At 36.9% G+C, this 13261-nt stretch overlaps 1 protein-coding gene across 6 annotated transcripts in view; it reads right to left on the reverse strand.

The window, feature by feature from the left end:
- Positions 1–13261, reverse strand: part of LOC100160513 (myosin 18) — a 62227-nt gene that overhangs the window by 1420 nt on the left and 47546 nt on the right. For 2 of the 6 annotated variants that reach the window (XR_003839034.1, XR_510843.3), the window contains 7 exons: positions 4324–4596; positions 4157–4246; positions 3279–3680; positions 3003–3157; positions 2576–2699; positions 1048–2505; positions 529–646 (listed from right to left, as the gene is read on the reverse strand). Coding sequence is in view for 1 of the 6 variants with exons in the window: in XM_029487292.1 (XP_029343152.1) it covers positions 626–646; positions 1048–2505; positions 2576–2699; positions 3003–3157; positions 3279–3680; positions 4157–4246; positions 4324–4596 (2523 nt within the window). In the remaining 5 variants the exon portion in view is untranslated. Of the gene's footprint in view, positions 1–175; positions 647–1047; positions 2506–2575; positions 2700–3002; positions 3158–3278; positions 3681–3751; positions 4128–4156; positions 4247–4323; positions 4597–10564; positions 12003–13261 lie in introns of those variants that run through there. The other 4 variants (XR_001679700.2, XR_003839035.1, XM_029487292.1 and 1 more) reach the window with 4 other exon arrangements.

The following is a 13261-nucleotide window of genomic DNA, read 5'->3' on the forward strand; positions in this document are numbered from 1 at the left end:
GGAGATACATGAATCGATAAGTCATCAACACTAAACCATCATCAAATCAAAAGCGCACTGCTAGTGCAGATATCTATGTTTTTCTTTGAGCAGGCACCCACTCTATTTGGAAAAATAGTAAGCGATAATGTATGATTCGGGGAAGTCACGTAAATGCATTAACTACACATGAAAATAAGAAAAAAAATTATAACATTTTATTACATAATACAATACAAATTTTGTAAAATCAGTACAAAAGATTATAAATAGGTCAGTGAACATAAAAAAATCTTTTATTGCGTCGGTGGACGGGTTATTAACGATTTAAGATTTTAGACTCGAGTGCGTCACCCAGACGATTGATGGAAGACACCGGGAAAGGGAATAATTAAGTAATTAGAGAGCTACAGAGAAGTAGTAAAAATCAGTAAATCACAATCGTATTTATGTATAGGGCGCTTAAATATAAATATAAATAATAATAATAATAATAATAATAATAATAATAATAATAATAATAATAATAATAATAATAATATAACTCACAATTAACTATTAAGTAACTGTTTTACATACATGATTTATAATAAAATTGTATTTAAATAATACTTTGGTGCAAACTCTTCAGGAAATTTACTAGTCATCAATTATTTGAATCCACGTTCTGTAAAAAACAATAATAACGCACGTAAATAAACACACATGTTAAAAATTTCATTTTATAAATCAACATTCAACACCCTGCAGCACATAACGTTTTTCAACAATAATAATTTGAAAAATCGTTATGTTTAAATATAAATTACCATTATTTTAAAACAATAAGTTATGTAGTGTAAGTAATAATAAGTTTACAGTCTTGATATTTGACGTGAATTGACTTGCGCAAATCGCACTAGGAAGAGTGAATAAGAATCAACTACATCACATACAGTATTAAAATTATGAAAACTGCACTTATTATTTAATTTTTGGGGGAAAAAAATATAAGATAATGAAAAAACGAACTCAACATATAGGTAAGTATACATTCCGAATCCTATGGCCAAAATAAAAACAACTCACTTTTTGCTGCTGTAGGATCGTGGTGTTCCTCGCGCCCTGGTTGGCTAAGAACGTGGTTACCGAGTCGTCGCTATCGCCGTCCCCACCGTCGTCGTCGTCATCACTGCTCGACCGGAACTCGTCGTCATCGTCATCCAGATCACCAGTCATGGCGGCCTGCAAGTCGTCGATGCGCTGCAGCGCCAGCGCCAGATCAGATTTGACGGTGCTCACCTCAGACTCTGCCTGTTCGGCTCGCTTTTCCAGCGCCCGTTTGCGGTTCACGTCCGCTGACTCCCGGGACTCCTTCTCGGCCATCGACTCCCGGGCCTCCCGTAACGACCGCTGCATTTTGCGCACCGCCTCCTGTGCGGCGTTCTCCTTGCACTGAGCCGTCTCTCGTTCGGACTCCAACCGGTCGACGGTCTCCTTCAGCCGGGCTATCTGCACCTCCAGTCGGGTCCGGGTGGTCAGCTCTAGCTGCAACTTGGACTCGAGCTCGGTGACACGGAGCTGCAGCCGCTTCAGGTTCAGCGATCCGGCCGGGTCACCGTGCGTCTCCATGTTGTCTAACCGGAACGTCAGCTCAGCCAGCCGCTCCTGCAAGTTGGCCCGATCCGTGTCCAGCTCGGCGATGCGACTTGCCTGTTCCTGTTGCACCGTCTGCTCGGCACTCAGCTGTTGCACCGTACCCCGGTACTTCTTCAGTACTTCAGCCAGCTCCTCTTCGTTCTCATCCAGCTGGCCCTGTAGGTGGTTCTTGTCTCGAGCAAGACCGGCAGCGCGCTCCTCGGCCGTACGTTTGGCAGCTTGCGCTTCGTCCAACGAAGCAGTCACCTCCGCCAAATCAGTTTCAGCCAGGGCCCGGGCCTTGAGCGCCGAGTCCCTAGCGCTCTCCGCGTCTTCCAGCTGATTTCTCAACTGCCGCATCGCTATGCGGTTCGCTTGGCTGTCACTCCGTTGTTCTTGCACCGTCTGTGCGTCTCTAAGCAACGCCTTGAGCTTCTTTATGTCCCGACGGAGACGGGAAATCGATTCCTGGTCGTTCATGCTCCGACATCGTTCTCTGTCCTCGGAGTCGACCAGTCGTCTCTCTAGGTCATGACGCTCCCGGATCAGCGCCGTCCTCTCTTCATGCTCGTTTTCGATCTCGCATTCCAGAGCCTTGATCTTTTTTGCCGCCGAACACCGAGTCTCCTCGTTCTCTTGTTCGCGTTGAGCCAACTCTCTTCGATGTTCCTTCCTTTCCTGTTCGAGTCCCATCTCCAGACGAGTTTTCACCTGCTCCAGTAACTGCACCTGGCCAGCAAGATCATCAAGTTCTTCTTCTTGGTCTTTGAGTTTACTCTCCAGCTGGTGTTTGGATCGCTTGAGTGCGGCGACTTCTTCCTCGGTGTTGCCGCTAAACGTCAACTCCTGTAGCTCGCGGTTCAAGCCGACGACTTTTTGTTCTTTAAGCTCCAACTCCAACTTGACACTCTGACATTGAAAAAAAAATGTATTTAAATTTATTTATTTGATTATTATGCGTATATCTAAGAAAACTTACACTTAAAGTTTGCTCCATTGAAAATTTGTCCGACATGGCCATGTCTTTTTCTCTGGTAATTTTTTCTCTTAGAGCTTTTTCTTTTTTTAATTCCTCTTGTAATGAATGCAACTCTGTATCGAACCTAAAATAGTTATTCATATAAATTGTACAATATTGAACAATACATGTTGTACAACTAAATCAAATCATGCGATTGTATACCGTTAATCCGATAAGAACTCAACTAATTAATATTAATCTACAACCTTTTTTTTATGAATAAATCAATCGTGTAACGCGCAGGTTATAATCGTAAATGGGCAATGTAATTTATATCTATAGAACTATATTATTACATATAGGTATCATACATGATACAATGATACATAATGTCCAATTTTATTTCTTTAAATATTTATTCGCAAGATAATATTTGTAAACTTACTTTTTTTGTTTCTTTTCGAGTAAATTATTTCTTGAGTTGCTTTCTTCTAACATAAGTTTGAGGTCGTTTGATTCAGAATTCAGCTTATTAACTTTTCGTTTCCATTGGGCAACAATTTGACGTTGTTCTTCTACGTCTTCGTAAACACCAGCCAACTTGAAAATGATTATTATTAATAATGTGCTACGTGCAAATATGCAATGTATGTAAATATAAAAATATATTTAATTATCGACTTGGGTGAAAAATAAATCAAATATATGAATAGGTACTCACTTTTTTTTCAAGCTGTTTTTTCATGGCCAATAGTTGCTCCATATCGTCATTATGCTGTTGTTGTAATCGCTTCTTAGCATACTCTAATTCACGACAAACGCGTTCATATCGTCGTCTATAATACTGGTCACCCTTATCGCTATTCGCTACAGCACTATCGTCATCACTCATTGTTCCGGCTACAGACGACGACGATGACATTAACGAAGGATCAGTGGACCTCATGCACAGCAGCTGCATTTCCAATTGTTCATTAGTTTCAGCCAACCGGGTTTTGACGGTCTGTGTCTCCAGTAGTTCTTTTTCTAGACGTTGTCTTTCAGCCGATTCAAACTGTAACCGCTCAGACACCATAGTTACTGTGGAATGCTCCTCGGCTAAGTCACCAGTTGTTTCCGCCAGCTAAAAACACAACGTAAGAATATATTTTAAATGCATGTAACTTACTGCAAACTGAAATGACAGCCGTAGACCTTATTCTCGTGGAGGAGTTCGAGAAGTTTAGCGTTAAATTCTGACCTATGTTCTGTGGTGGAGTGACAAGACCGGTATGATAACGGCGATAAAGAACGCGAAACCGATCGTGACGGCGTTACGCCGTATCTTCTTCTCATTAAAGCCGGCGTGAACATTGTTGTTACGGGAATGTATGAGAACGTTAAATGAGCAATGTTTGAGGAAGTGTCGGTCAGTTGAATGAAACAAGAACTCGTCTATTGTTGTTATACTCGGTCTCGTCTTAAAATATCGGTCGCATAAAAATAGACCGGCCCCGGGAGAGGAAATTAAATGCGTTTGGCCGGAGACCAATTACCAAACGGCAAATACTTGAATGCAAAAAATACATGATCGAAAAGTTTGAAGAATTTACTACTTACTCTCTGTTCGAGTCTATCGTTATCCATTTTCAACTGTGACCGTTCCTGCTCCAACTTGTCCACTTTATTCCTCAGTTGCTCAAGTTCGTCCTAGAACATGAACGATGATTTCAAATAATAAATAACTTACACGCGAAAAAAAACTCATTTTCAGTGTAGGTACTCACAGATTTTTGTTTCAGTTCGTATTCGGTCCGATGGACGTTAAGCAAAGGTGTGATTCTGACCAAAAGCCGCCACCATGGCCAATCTCTTACAACCATAAACTTTTTAACATTTCGCTGTATGCACCGTACAGCGATGTCGTTTACTTTTCGTTTAGCGTAGTCTTTTCGAGCAAGATATCCACGACAACGGGCTTGTAACTGAGTAAAGATGCCAGATAACTTTTCGTCTCGCTGAGTTTCGAGAGTTTGTAAGACATTGGCACGGAAAAATATCTGATAAAAATAAACAAATAAATAAAAGTTAAACGATTATTACACATTTGATTGTTTCAAACACACAAAGAAATTTTAGTTATTTTGTAGTGTAATATAGTACGTGATAATTTGTGTTGCATTTATTATTTTAAACCTGAAGTATTCGTGATATTTTTGTAAAACAAAAATTATTTTAATCTTTTAAACCAACGACGTTAAACCAGTCATAAATTATTGTATGACTGAACATCGTGCATTTAGCACATATTTTATGTAAACGAATAGGTAAGGTCAAATATTGTAGGTATACCAACAATACTTGACATGATAAGAATGTAAACCATTAAATAAATTAAAACCAAAAAAAAACACATTAATCTGGTTACAAAATTTCTAGTTTAACACTTTATAATTAATGCACACTGAATGTATAGAAATTTATATGCATATAATATATATATAGGTACCTATTAGATAAAAAAAAATATTCATGTGATAAAATATTTTTAAACTTTAAAACTACTTTTTCCATACGTGTTTCACATTGTATAGTGATGCGAGATAATATTTTCAATACTTAACCAGTACCTATTTGTATGTAAATAAATAAGTTAAATAAATAAGTGAAATACACATGATTATATTGCTGACATAAAAATATAATCAAATCGTACCGTTAAAATAAAAAAATAAAAAATAAAAATTCAATGATCATAATTCATAAATTATCAATAGAAATACGTATAATAACATCGTGTTTATTTTATAATTTATAATTATTAAAATGTTAAAGTTTTAAATAAATAAACTTATGTTTTAATCAAACATTTTCAGTGAAGTAAAACAAATATTTTAAACACGTATAATAGTCTTATCTATATCTGAGGCAAATTAAATATCTACTCAATGTTTTTGTGAAATTGAAGCATATATCACAAATATTGCTTTACTATATACGTTTTTAAATAAATATTACAAGAAATGTATTGGTTTTTTGATTATGTTTTGATAAGTATACGTTGTGTAAGAAAAAATTACTAACGGAAAAAAAAAAGGAAATAAAAATGATTTTAACATGATCAATTTTGATAATTTTCCTAGACTTTTTTCACCAATTATTTATTTAAGGCGACCTTTAAAAATTATTTTCAAACTTAACATTATATAAACTTAGACATTTTATGTTATCTTTCTGTTTTATTATTATATAGGTAAACCAATTTAAATAATATTTTTTAATACAATTTTATTTCGAAGACATGCAATTTGAATCGACAATTGACCATAAATTATTGTAACTAAAAGTAAAACTTTTGAAAATTGTCAATCACAATTTTTTTTTATGAAACAAGTTTTATCTTTCAGACCTTTTTATTTAAACGGTTGACATAAGTTATTTTAATCATAATAATTCAAAATGATAAAATATTAGGTACCTACCTAGGTATTTTAAATTATTTTATATTTACATTTGACCAACAGAGAAATTTTTTATTATATGCCTGATTAAATTTTTTCAAATGTCTTCTAATTGCATTACTATAATAGCTTGATGTACTTATTAACATTTACAACCTGTCATTCTAACATGAATTATTATTAAACTCAATAAATATTTAAAATGTTTTATCGTTATTATGATTCATTAATTCTTGTTATGAGTAACTTTAAACATTTTAAATAGGTAGTCAGAAGTCACATATCGGGTACTATAACATAAACTCAATAGTAATCCGATCTCAGTTTTTTTACTACGACTACTTTTTATTATTTCATTCAAATGTAATAATTAATAACACATCACAATCATGAACCGAAGTGAACGAAGTGGGCCAAGTGCTCAAAATCAGGTCTCTGCATATCCTGTCCAACTTTTTTAATAGGTGGATATATAATTAGGTACAAAACCAAATTGTAATAAATAATAATAATATTGTGTTAATAATATTTACCATACCAATAGTGAAGTATAAAAATATATATTTATACAAATAATGACATAAAAAATATATTGAGCCAATATTTTTTTAAAACAGTAATTACATGTTTACCGTCATAATAATATCATTTTAAATATTAATTTTAAGTTTTAATTTAAATTTAAGATATATATTAGGCATGTGTAATAAATAAATGTGAAGTTTTTAGACAGCCGTATAAAGAAAGAAATATAAATTGAACTTTATACCATTCAACATAAACTCTGATTTGATCATATTAAATTAATATTTAAGTGTTTATTAAGTTTTTAACCTTCATTCCAAACTTAAAGGGATCGGTGCAGGACAGTTTTTAAGGAGTTTAATGAAGGGAATTTTCAAATTGCATGCATGTAGGTCTTGTAAATGTGTGCGTAGTAAATGATCATTAGTGTGCGTGACTATGTGTAAAAGAAATAACGGAGCGCTCCAACAGGAACATGTACAAGTCACCACCGTGAACGGTAAACAATTTATGCTCATTTGTATGTAAATTTTGTCCGTCCATCGACTTAATAATGCGATAATATTTCAGAAAACTGATATGAATTCGTTATGTCTACTTGAGATCGGTCAGTCCACATTTTAAGATTTCTGATTTTACTACAGAATAATCAACGTTTAAAAATTCCGAGATCGCAAAATTTTCAACCTAAATTTATAGTTGTTGGGAGGGGGTGGGGTGAAATTGAGAAAAATGAACTGACTGAACTTAAGTAGACATAATAAAGAATTTCATCAGCTTTAAAAAGTATTACGCATTACTAGGTCGATCAGTATTATGGACAAAATAGATTGGTATGTTTTGGCTAAAATAACTGTCCGCCACCGATCCCCTTAAGTACCTCCTAATTTACTACTACTAAACACTGAATGTAATGTCGTTTATGCGGTTCAAATATCATTAATTAAACGGTTATAATTTCAGTGCTATAAAATATTTTATTGACACAAAGACACGTGACATATTATAGAAAATGAAAACCAGATCTACACGGCTACATGGTGTCTTGTGTGTTAGTTGTGTACTTATTTATCGGAATGAACAACTTTAATTTTGTTTAAAAAAACTTCAAGAACAATATAAATGAAGAATTCAAACCCCTAAAGCCCTAAAGATTGTGTCTTATCGGTATTCGCTATTAAAAAGTTTGAACGTATCGCAATCACAAAATATTCACTGCACTCTGTGTACCGTATAGTAGCATGTGTTATATTCGTATTGCTACGCATACTAATCAACTAGAAAACACAACATACGTAATTTATCAACGTAAAGTAAGTACGTCATCCATTTAACACCACATACGATTTTTACGTAGGTATACGATAGTAATATAAGTATTTTAACTTTTAAGTGATATTTTGTAAACTGATGAGAGGTCTTATATTATCTTTCTACAAAGTTATAACTTAACATGTATGATGTATACCTATACGTATGTATTTTTTATAGCTACAACTTAATGCTTATCATTGACTCATGGCCGTACTTATACCGAATAATGTTATTTAATATCAATTTCAGCAACGTAAATATTACTATAATCTTATTGTTATCTACTCGGCATATAACGTAGAAATCGAAATATATATATTATAATTATATATATATGTATCAATTTTCTAATTCAAATTATGGGGAGAATATTATGATATAATATGTACCTATATAATATGTATTGTTCTTTTGTCGATGGAAATTATAATATTTAAAAATTGATTATTTGAATTGAATATTATATACATATTTCGTTACTTCAATAGGTAACTGTAGAACACTAATATTTATATTGATTATCATAAATAGTTTGCTCAAAAGGTAATCGGTGTATGAATGTGCGACGGGTGCGTTGTGTGTACACTGTGTAGTGGTACAACCTACTACATTAATTGTATAACTTAGTCTGTCATAAAGGACTATTATTGCTGAATGTAATTATAGTGTTTCAATGTTATTTATGATAAAACATAATTATTTAATGCAGTAATATAAAACGATTAAAACGACACGGATAATGGAATAAGCGATAATAGTATAATATGTACACTTTACTTTACTATTTAATTGTTTTATTTATAAATACCTGTCAAAAGAGTAAGTGCCTATAGGTTTTTAAATACAAAATACTTACAAGCCAGTATTTTATATTTTTGTAATTTATTCATTTGATTTTATCGTGCGTATTCTATATAATAGGTATGACAAAAATCAAAGTTAAAATTTCAATTTTGAGCTAATAAATAAATAATAATATATATATAATATAATGGGGTGCGTATGCGAAACTCAATAAGAGAAATAAGAAAATAATAATATTATTATTAATTTCCACAAGAAATCGTTGAAAACCGCGATAGTTTAAATGTACCAATGTCCTAACGTTTCATCATCGATGGTAAATTATGTAATATTATATCGGTGATTTACCATTCGAATCGTTATGAAAGATGTATACCTAGGTAAACTTATCCAATAACAAATCGATCGACCATGAGAGTATTTATTTTAACGATGCCTTTTCCCGCATTACCGAATGCTCTCAACCTAAACGTTCATAATATACGAAATTGGCGTTGCAGTCGGACAACCGTCTAGCACAATTATTTGCATTCCGTCTCACAACATACACGCGAGCCCCGTTATATACACTCAACATATACGTTATACGATTAATGCATTTTATCCTATATATTGTAAAATATGTGTTTTCATGGTACGAGCTGTGAATAAATTATAAACGACGGCCGCCTCTTCTGTATTATAGTGCACGTCTTTTTAAACAGACCGGCAAACCAGTTTGTATTTTTTATTTTGTCCAGACTAATCCAGCCGATGCGGCATAACGGGAAATTGCATATTTGTTCTGGCACGCGAATCGATAAAAAAAAAAACAACGGACACCAATATCAATCTGCAGGCGCATAGAATAATATATGTTTGCGTTTCCGTCAACATTTTGTGCGTATTTTATTGTAACAAGATATCACATAAGGAGAGCAAATATTAACATTTCAATGACCCCAAAAAATAAAGCGTCGTTTGGAAACGCATCTCGCGCGCGGAAAAATCACATATACTCGCGGATTGGCGCGGGAGTAGTGCTGTAAATTGCAATGATGCGTGCATCTCCCGTCATAAATGTAGTAATATAATTTTTTTTCGTTGGTACATTACGCTACACGCGCAGCGGGTTTGTACACTTGTTCTACAAAAATGCTAAGACTACACTCGAAACTAAATACTTATACATATTAGATACGTAGAGATGCCTCCAAAGTGTCGCGGACACAGAAACTTGCTTTTTAAAAGTTCGCAGTATTTCATGTATATTTCTAATATATTATTAGCAGAAAGCGAACGTCCATCGAATTTAGACACTATAGGTCTATAGAGTGCAAGAAAAAACAATTTTAACCGTATTATATATTGATGTAGGCATGTTGCCAACTAACGAAATCTTTTTTTGTAAATTTTTTTTGCCGTACACGTGCGAATAGAATATAATATGTCTCGCACACACTTTTAAGGGGTAATATATAGGCAATTTTAAAGAAATATAAATAATTTGAATATTTTTAATGCTAAGGGTGTAATTTTTCGTTCATTTAAACCGATTAGCAAAAGAAATAATACGAACCTACTTTAACTTTAAAACAATTTTAGAATTTGTTTGTTTTCATCTAACATTTTTAGTAACATTACAGTAAAAGTGCATTTTAAAAAAACGAAAATTAATTTGATATTGCAGTAAGTTTTGTCTTCTGTATCATTTACATGAATTTGGTTTCTTAAATGTGACTGAAGCTCACCGGAGTGGTTCTTTTTCGCGAGAAACGGTTTCCACAAACAATTTATATAGACTATAGAGGCGAGTGGCGGCGTCCTCTTGAGCATGCATATATATATATATATATATTATACAGGGTTTTATCACCCCACTGGTCACGAAATACCACGTAAAAATACGTTTCATAATATATCGCCTCAAAACGGTAGTCCCAACCTTATCGTCGTCGTAACCGCAACAGTCCTCGACGGTCTCCACGCTGTTCGGTTCAGTGGACGAACACTCTGGTATCGGTGACAGGTATCCAGCCATGGCAGCGACCGGCTTCGGTCCGTCATTTCCTCCTCCGAAATGACGGCGAATGACCGCCACGGGCACGTCTTCGTCGTCGTCTTGGTCCGGCTTTGCGCGCGTCAAAGCGGGACAAGACTTCGCCGAGGCAAACGTCACCAACCGTTCGAGTCGGTCTTCCGGTGCCGTCAGAATGTCGTCTTCGTCTTCGTCGTCGTCGTCTTCGTCGCCTTCGCAACAGCCGTCGGACGACGCCGACGACGACGTGGACAACGGCGGCGGCGCCAACGAAGTCGTGACGGACAACAGTTGCGGCGGTCCATCGAAATCGTCGTGAGGTTCAGGGGCACCGAACACCCACGAGTAGGGTACCGCCACGGAAGCGGATATAGTCATCGTCTCCTCGACCGACTCGTACCCCGAACTGTGAGGCGAGCCGGGCTTGTCATCTGGTTTGTCGATCGACCGTCCGCCGCAACAAACCGATTTCTCCGAGTCAGAACTGCTGCCGCAATCGGAAGACACTGCGCTGTCCCCGCCGCCGCCGACTGGAAGTCCCCCGGAAAACGATGATGCGGTTGTCGGCCGATTTCCCGGGAGGCCGCGGCGGCGGTGCAGTTCACCCAACAGTTTCTCCTGTCGCCTCTTGATCTCATACTTGACGACAGGCGGCGGCAGCGGAGGCAACGGCGGCGGTATTGGCTTGACCACCACTCCGCGATCAGGCGTGCGCAAGGGTTTTGGTATCCGTGTTAGGGTGCGCGGAGGCGGTGCTGGCGGCGGTTGCGCCTGAAACTTTTCGGTTATCTTAGACACCGTCCCTTTGACCACGATCGGGACGACGGCACAAACAGAAGAACCCGCGGTGGAGGCGACGAACGGTGAACGCGACTGCGCGGACGTCAACCGTGACCGGCCGAGCAACGCTTTTTTCGTCTCACGCACGCGGGAACCGCCTCGGCCGCCAACGGCCCACATGATCGGGCGGCATGAGTGCGTATGCAAGCAGCAACGGGACGACGCGATCCAGCGACGACGGCCACTGCGTCAACAGTACCGGCACCACGAACAGCGACGAACAACACCACCACCACCACTGCCACTGACGTCGCGGTGACACTACCGGCATAAGAAGGACACAGGCCGACGACGGCGACACATCATACAACAACAACAACAACAACAGCAGCGGCACTGCAGTATATAGTGTCACATTCGTGACATATCGCGCATATTCGACACGAGCATCGACAACTACACATCCGGCGCGTCCGGACAAATCGACATAACTGTCCGTGTGTCCGGCGGCCGCGGCCAATGTCTCTCGCTGGACGTCCGCCGCCGCCGATGCGCCGTTTCGGTCCATTCACGAGCGCGCGTCGTACACACGTCGAAAACTGGTTTCGCGCCCGAACGACGACCTTCATACGCGTCGTGCGAGATAATGACCAACGAGTGCGTATAATAATAATAATAATAATAATAATAATAGACGACTAAAGGTATTAAGTATATATATATATATATAAATAGTATAATTGGTACCGCGACGATTGTATATAATACTCAACAATCGTCGTGCCAAATAATAATAATAACCCGTGGAAAAAAATCGTGACATTCCTGTAGCAAATATATATATATATTTATCATATTTACCTATATATATAGGTACGCCAAAAGGTGCCATTACACGTTGATAATGCCCGCTGCAGAACATCCCCCCGATTTTATAAGCTTACAAATGGGCAGGTGGAATATCCACGCCTTGAGCCGCGAAACGAGTTATTTCGACGACCTAAAGTCATACACGCCGTGCACGCACACATATTATTAGAGGTGTGTAAATACAGTTGGAAAGTCGAATATTGCCGAGGAATGCGCGTTTTGTTTTTCGTAAATCTAGTACGCGACCCGAGAGTAGGTACGCCGGCAGTATAAATAGGCATTGTACCACGTATTGGCCTGTACACTTATACACACATACAACTGCTGGAGGAACATCATTAAAGCTCTTTGCGGTCGAAATCGACGCCCCACGATCGCAACGATTTCCCTCTGACCCAAAACTTACAGAAGCTTACGGCACCGTATAACGTTTAACCGAAGCGTCGCGGTCGTTATGAATATTTATTTATCTATTTATTTTGAACGACGACTTCTTATTATGTACATGAAAATATACGCTATGAGTAGGTATATATATGCGATCGTATTACAATATATCTAAATATAAAGGGTGATCTTGAATTCATTAAAAAGATTTTTGGAATTTTTAAATATACTCAAATATCATTTATTAAAATTGTTGAATTTGTTTGTACTACGTAAGGAGTAACTGTGGTGATACAAACTTCTATTTTTAAAATGTGCGTGAAAGTAGTACAAAAAGCCCCAATCATTTTAAAATATGGTCTTTAAGTACCTATACATTTAAAAATTCCAAAATTTTTAATTACTGCATTACTGAAGAAGAAAAAGGATCGGCAACATTAGTGAATCACCTGTATAGAGAATATATAAATCATACTCCTATCAATATAAAACCTATCAAGTACAGATTACCGAGATTGTACTGTATATCCCAGCCTACGATTCTTCATTCGTAAATGTAAATTATTA

Source organism: Acyrthosiphon pisum, chromosome A1 (genome assembly GCF_005508785.2).
Source record: "Acyrthosiphon pisum isolate AL4f chromosome A1, pea_aphid_22Mar2018_4r6ur, whole genome shotgun sequence".
Lineage (NCBI taxonomy): Eukaryota > Metazoa > Arthropoda > Insecta > Hemiptera > Aphididae > Acyrthosiphon > Acyrthosiphon pisum.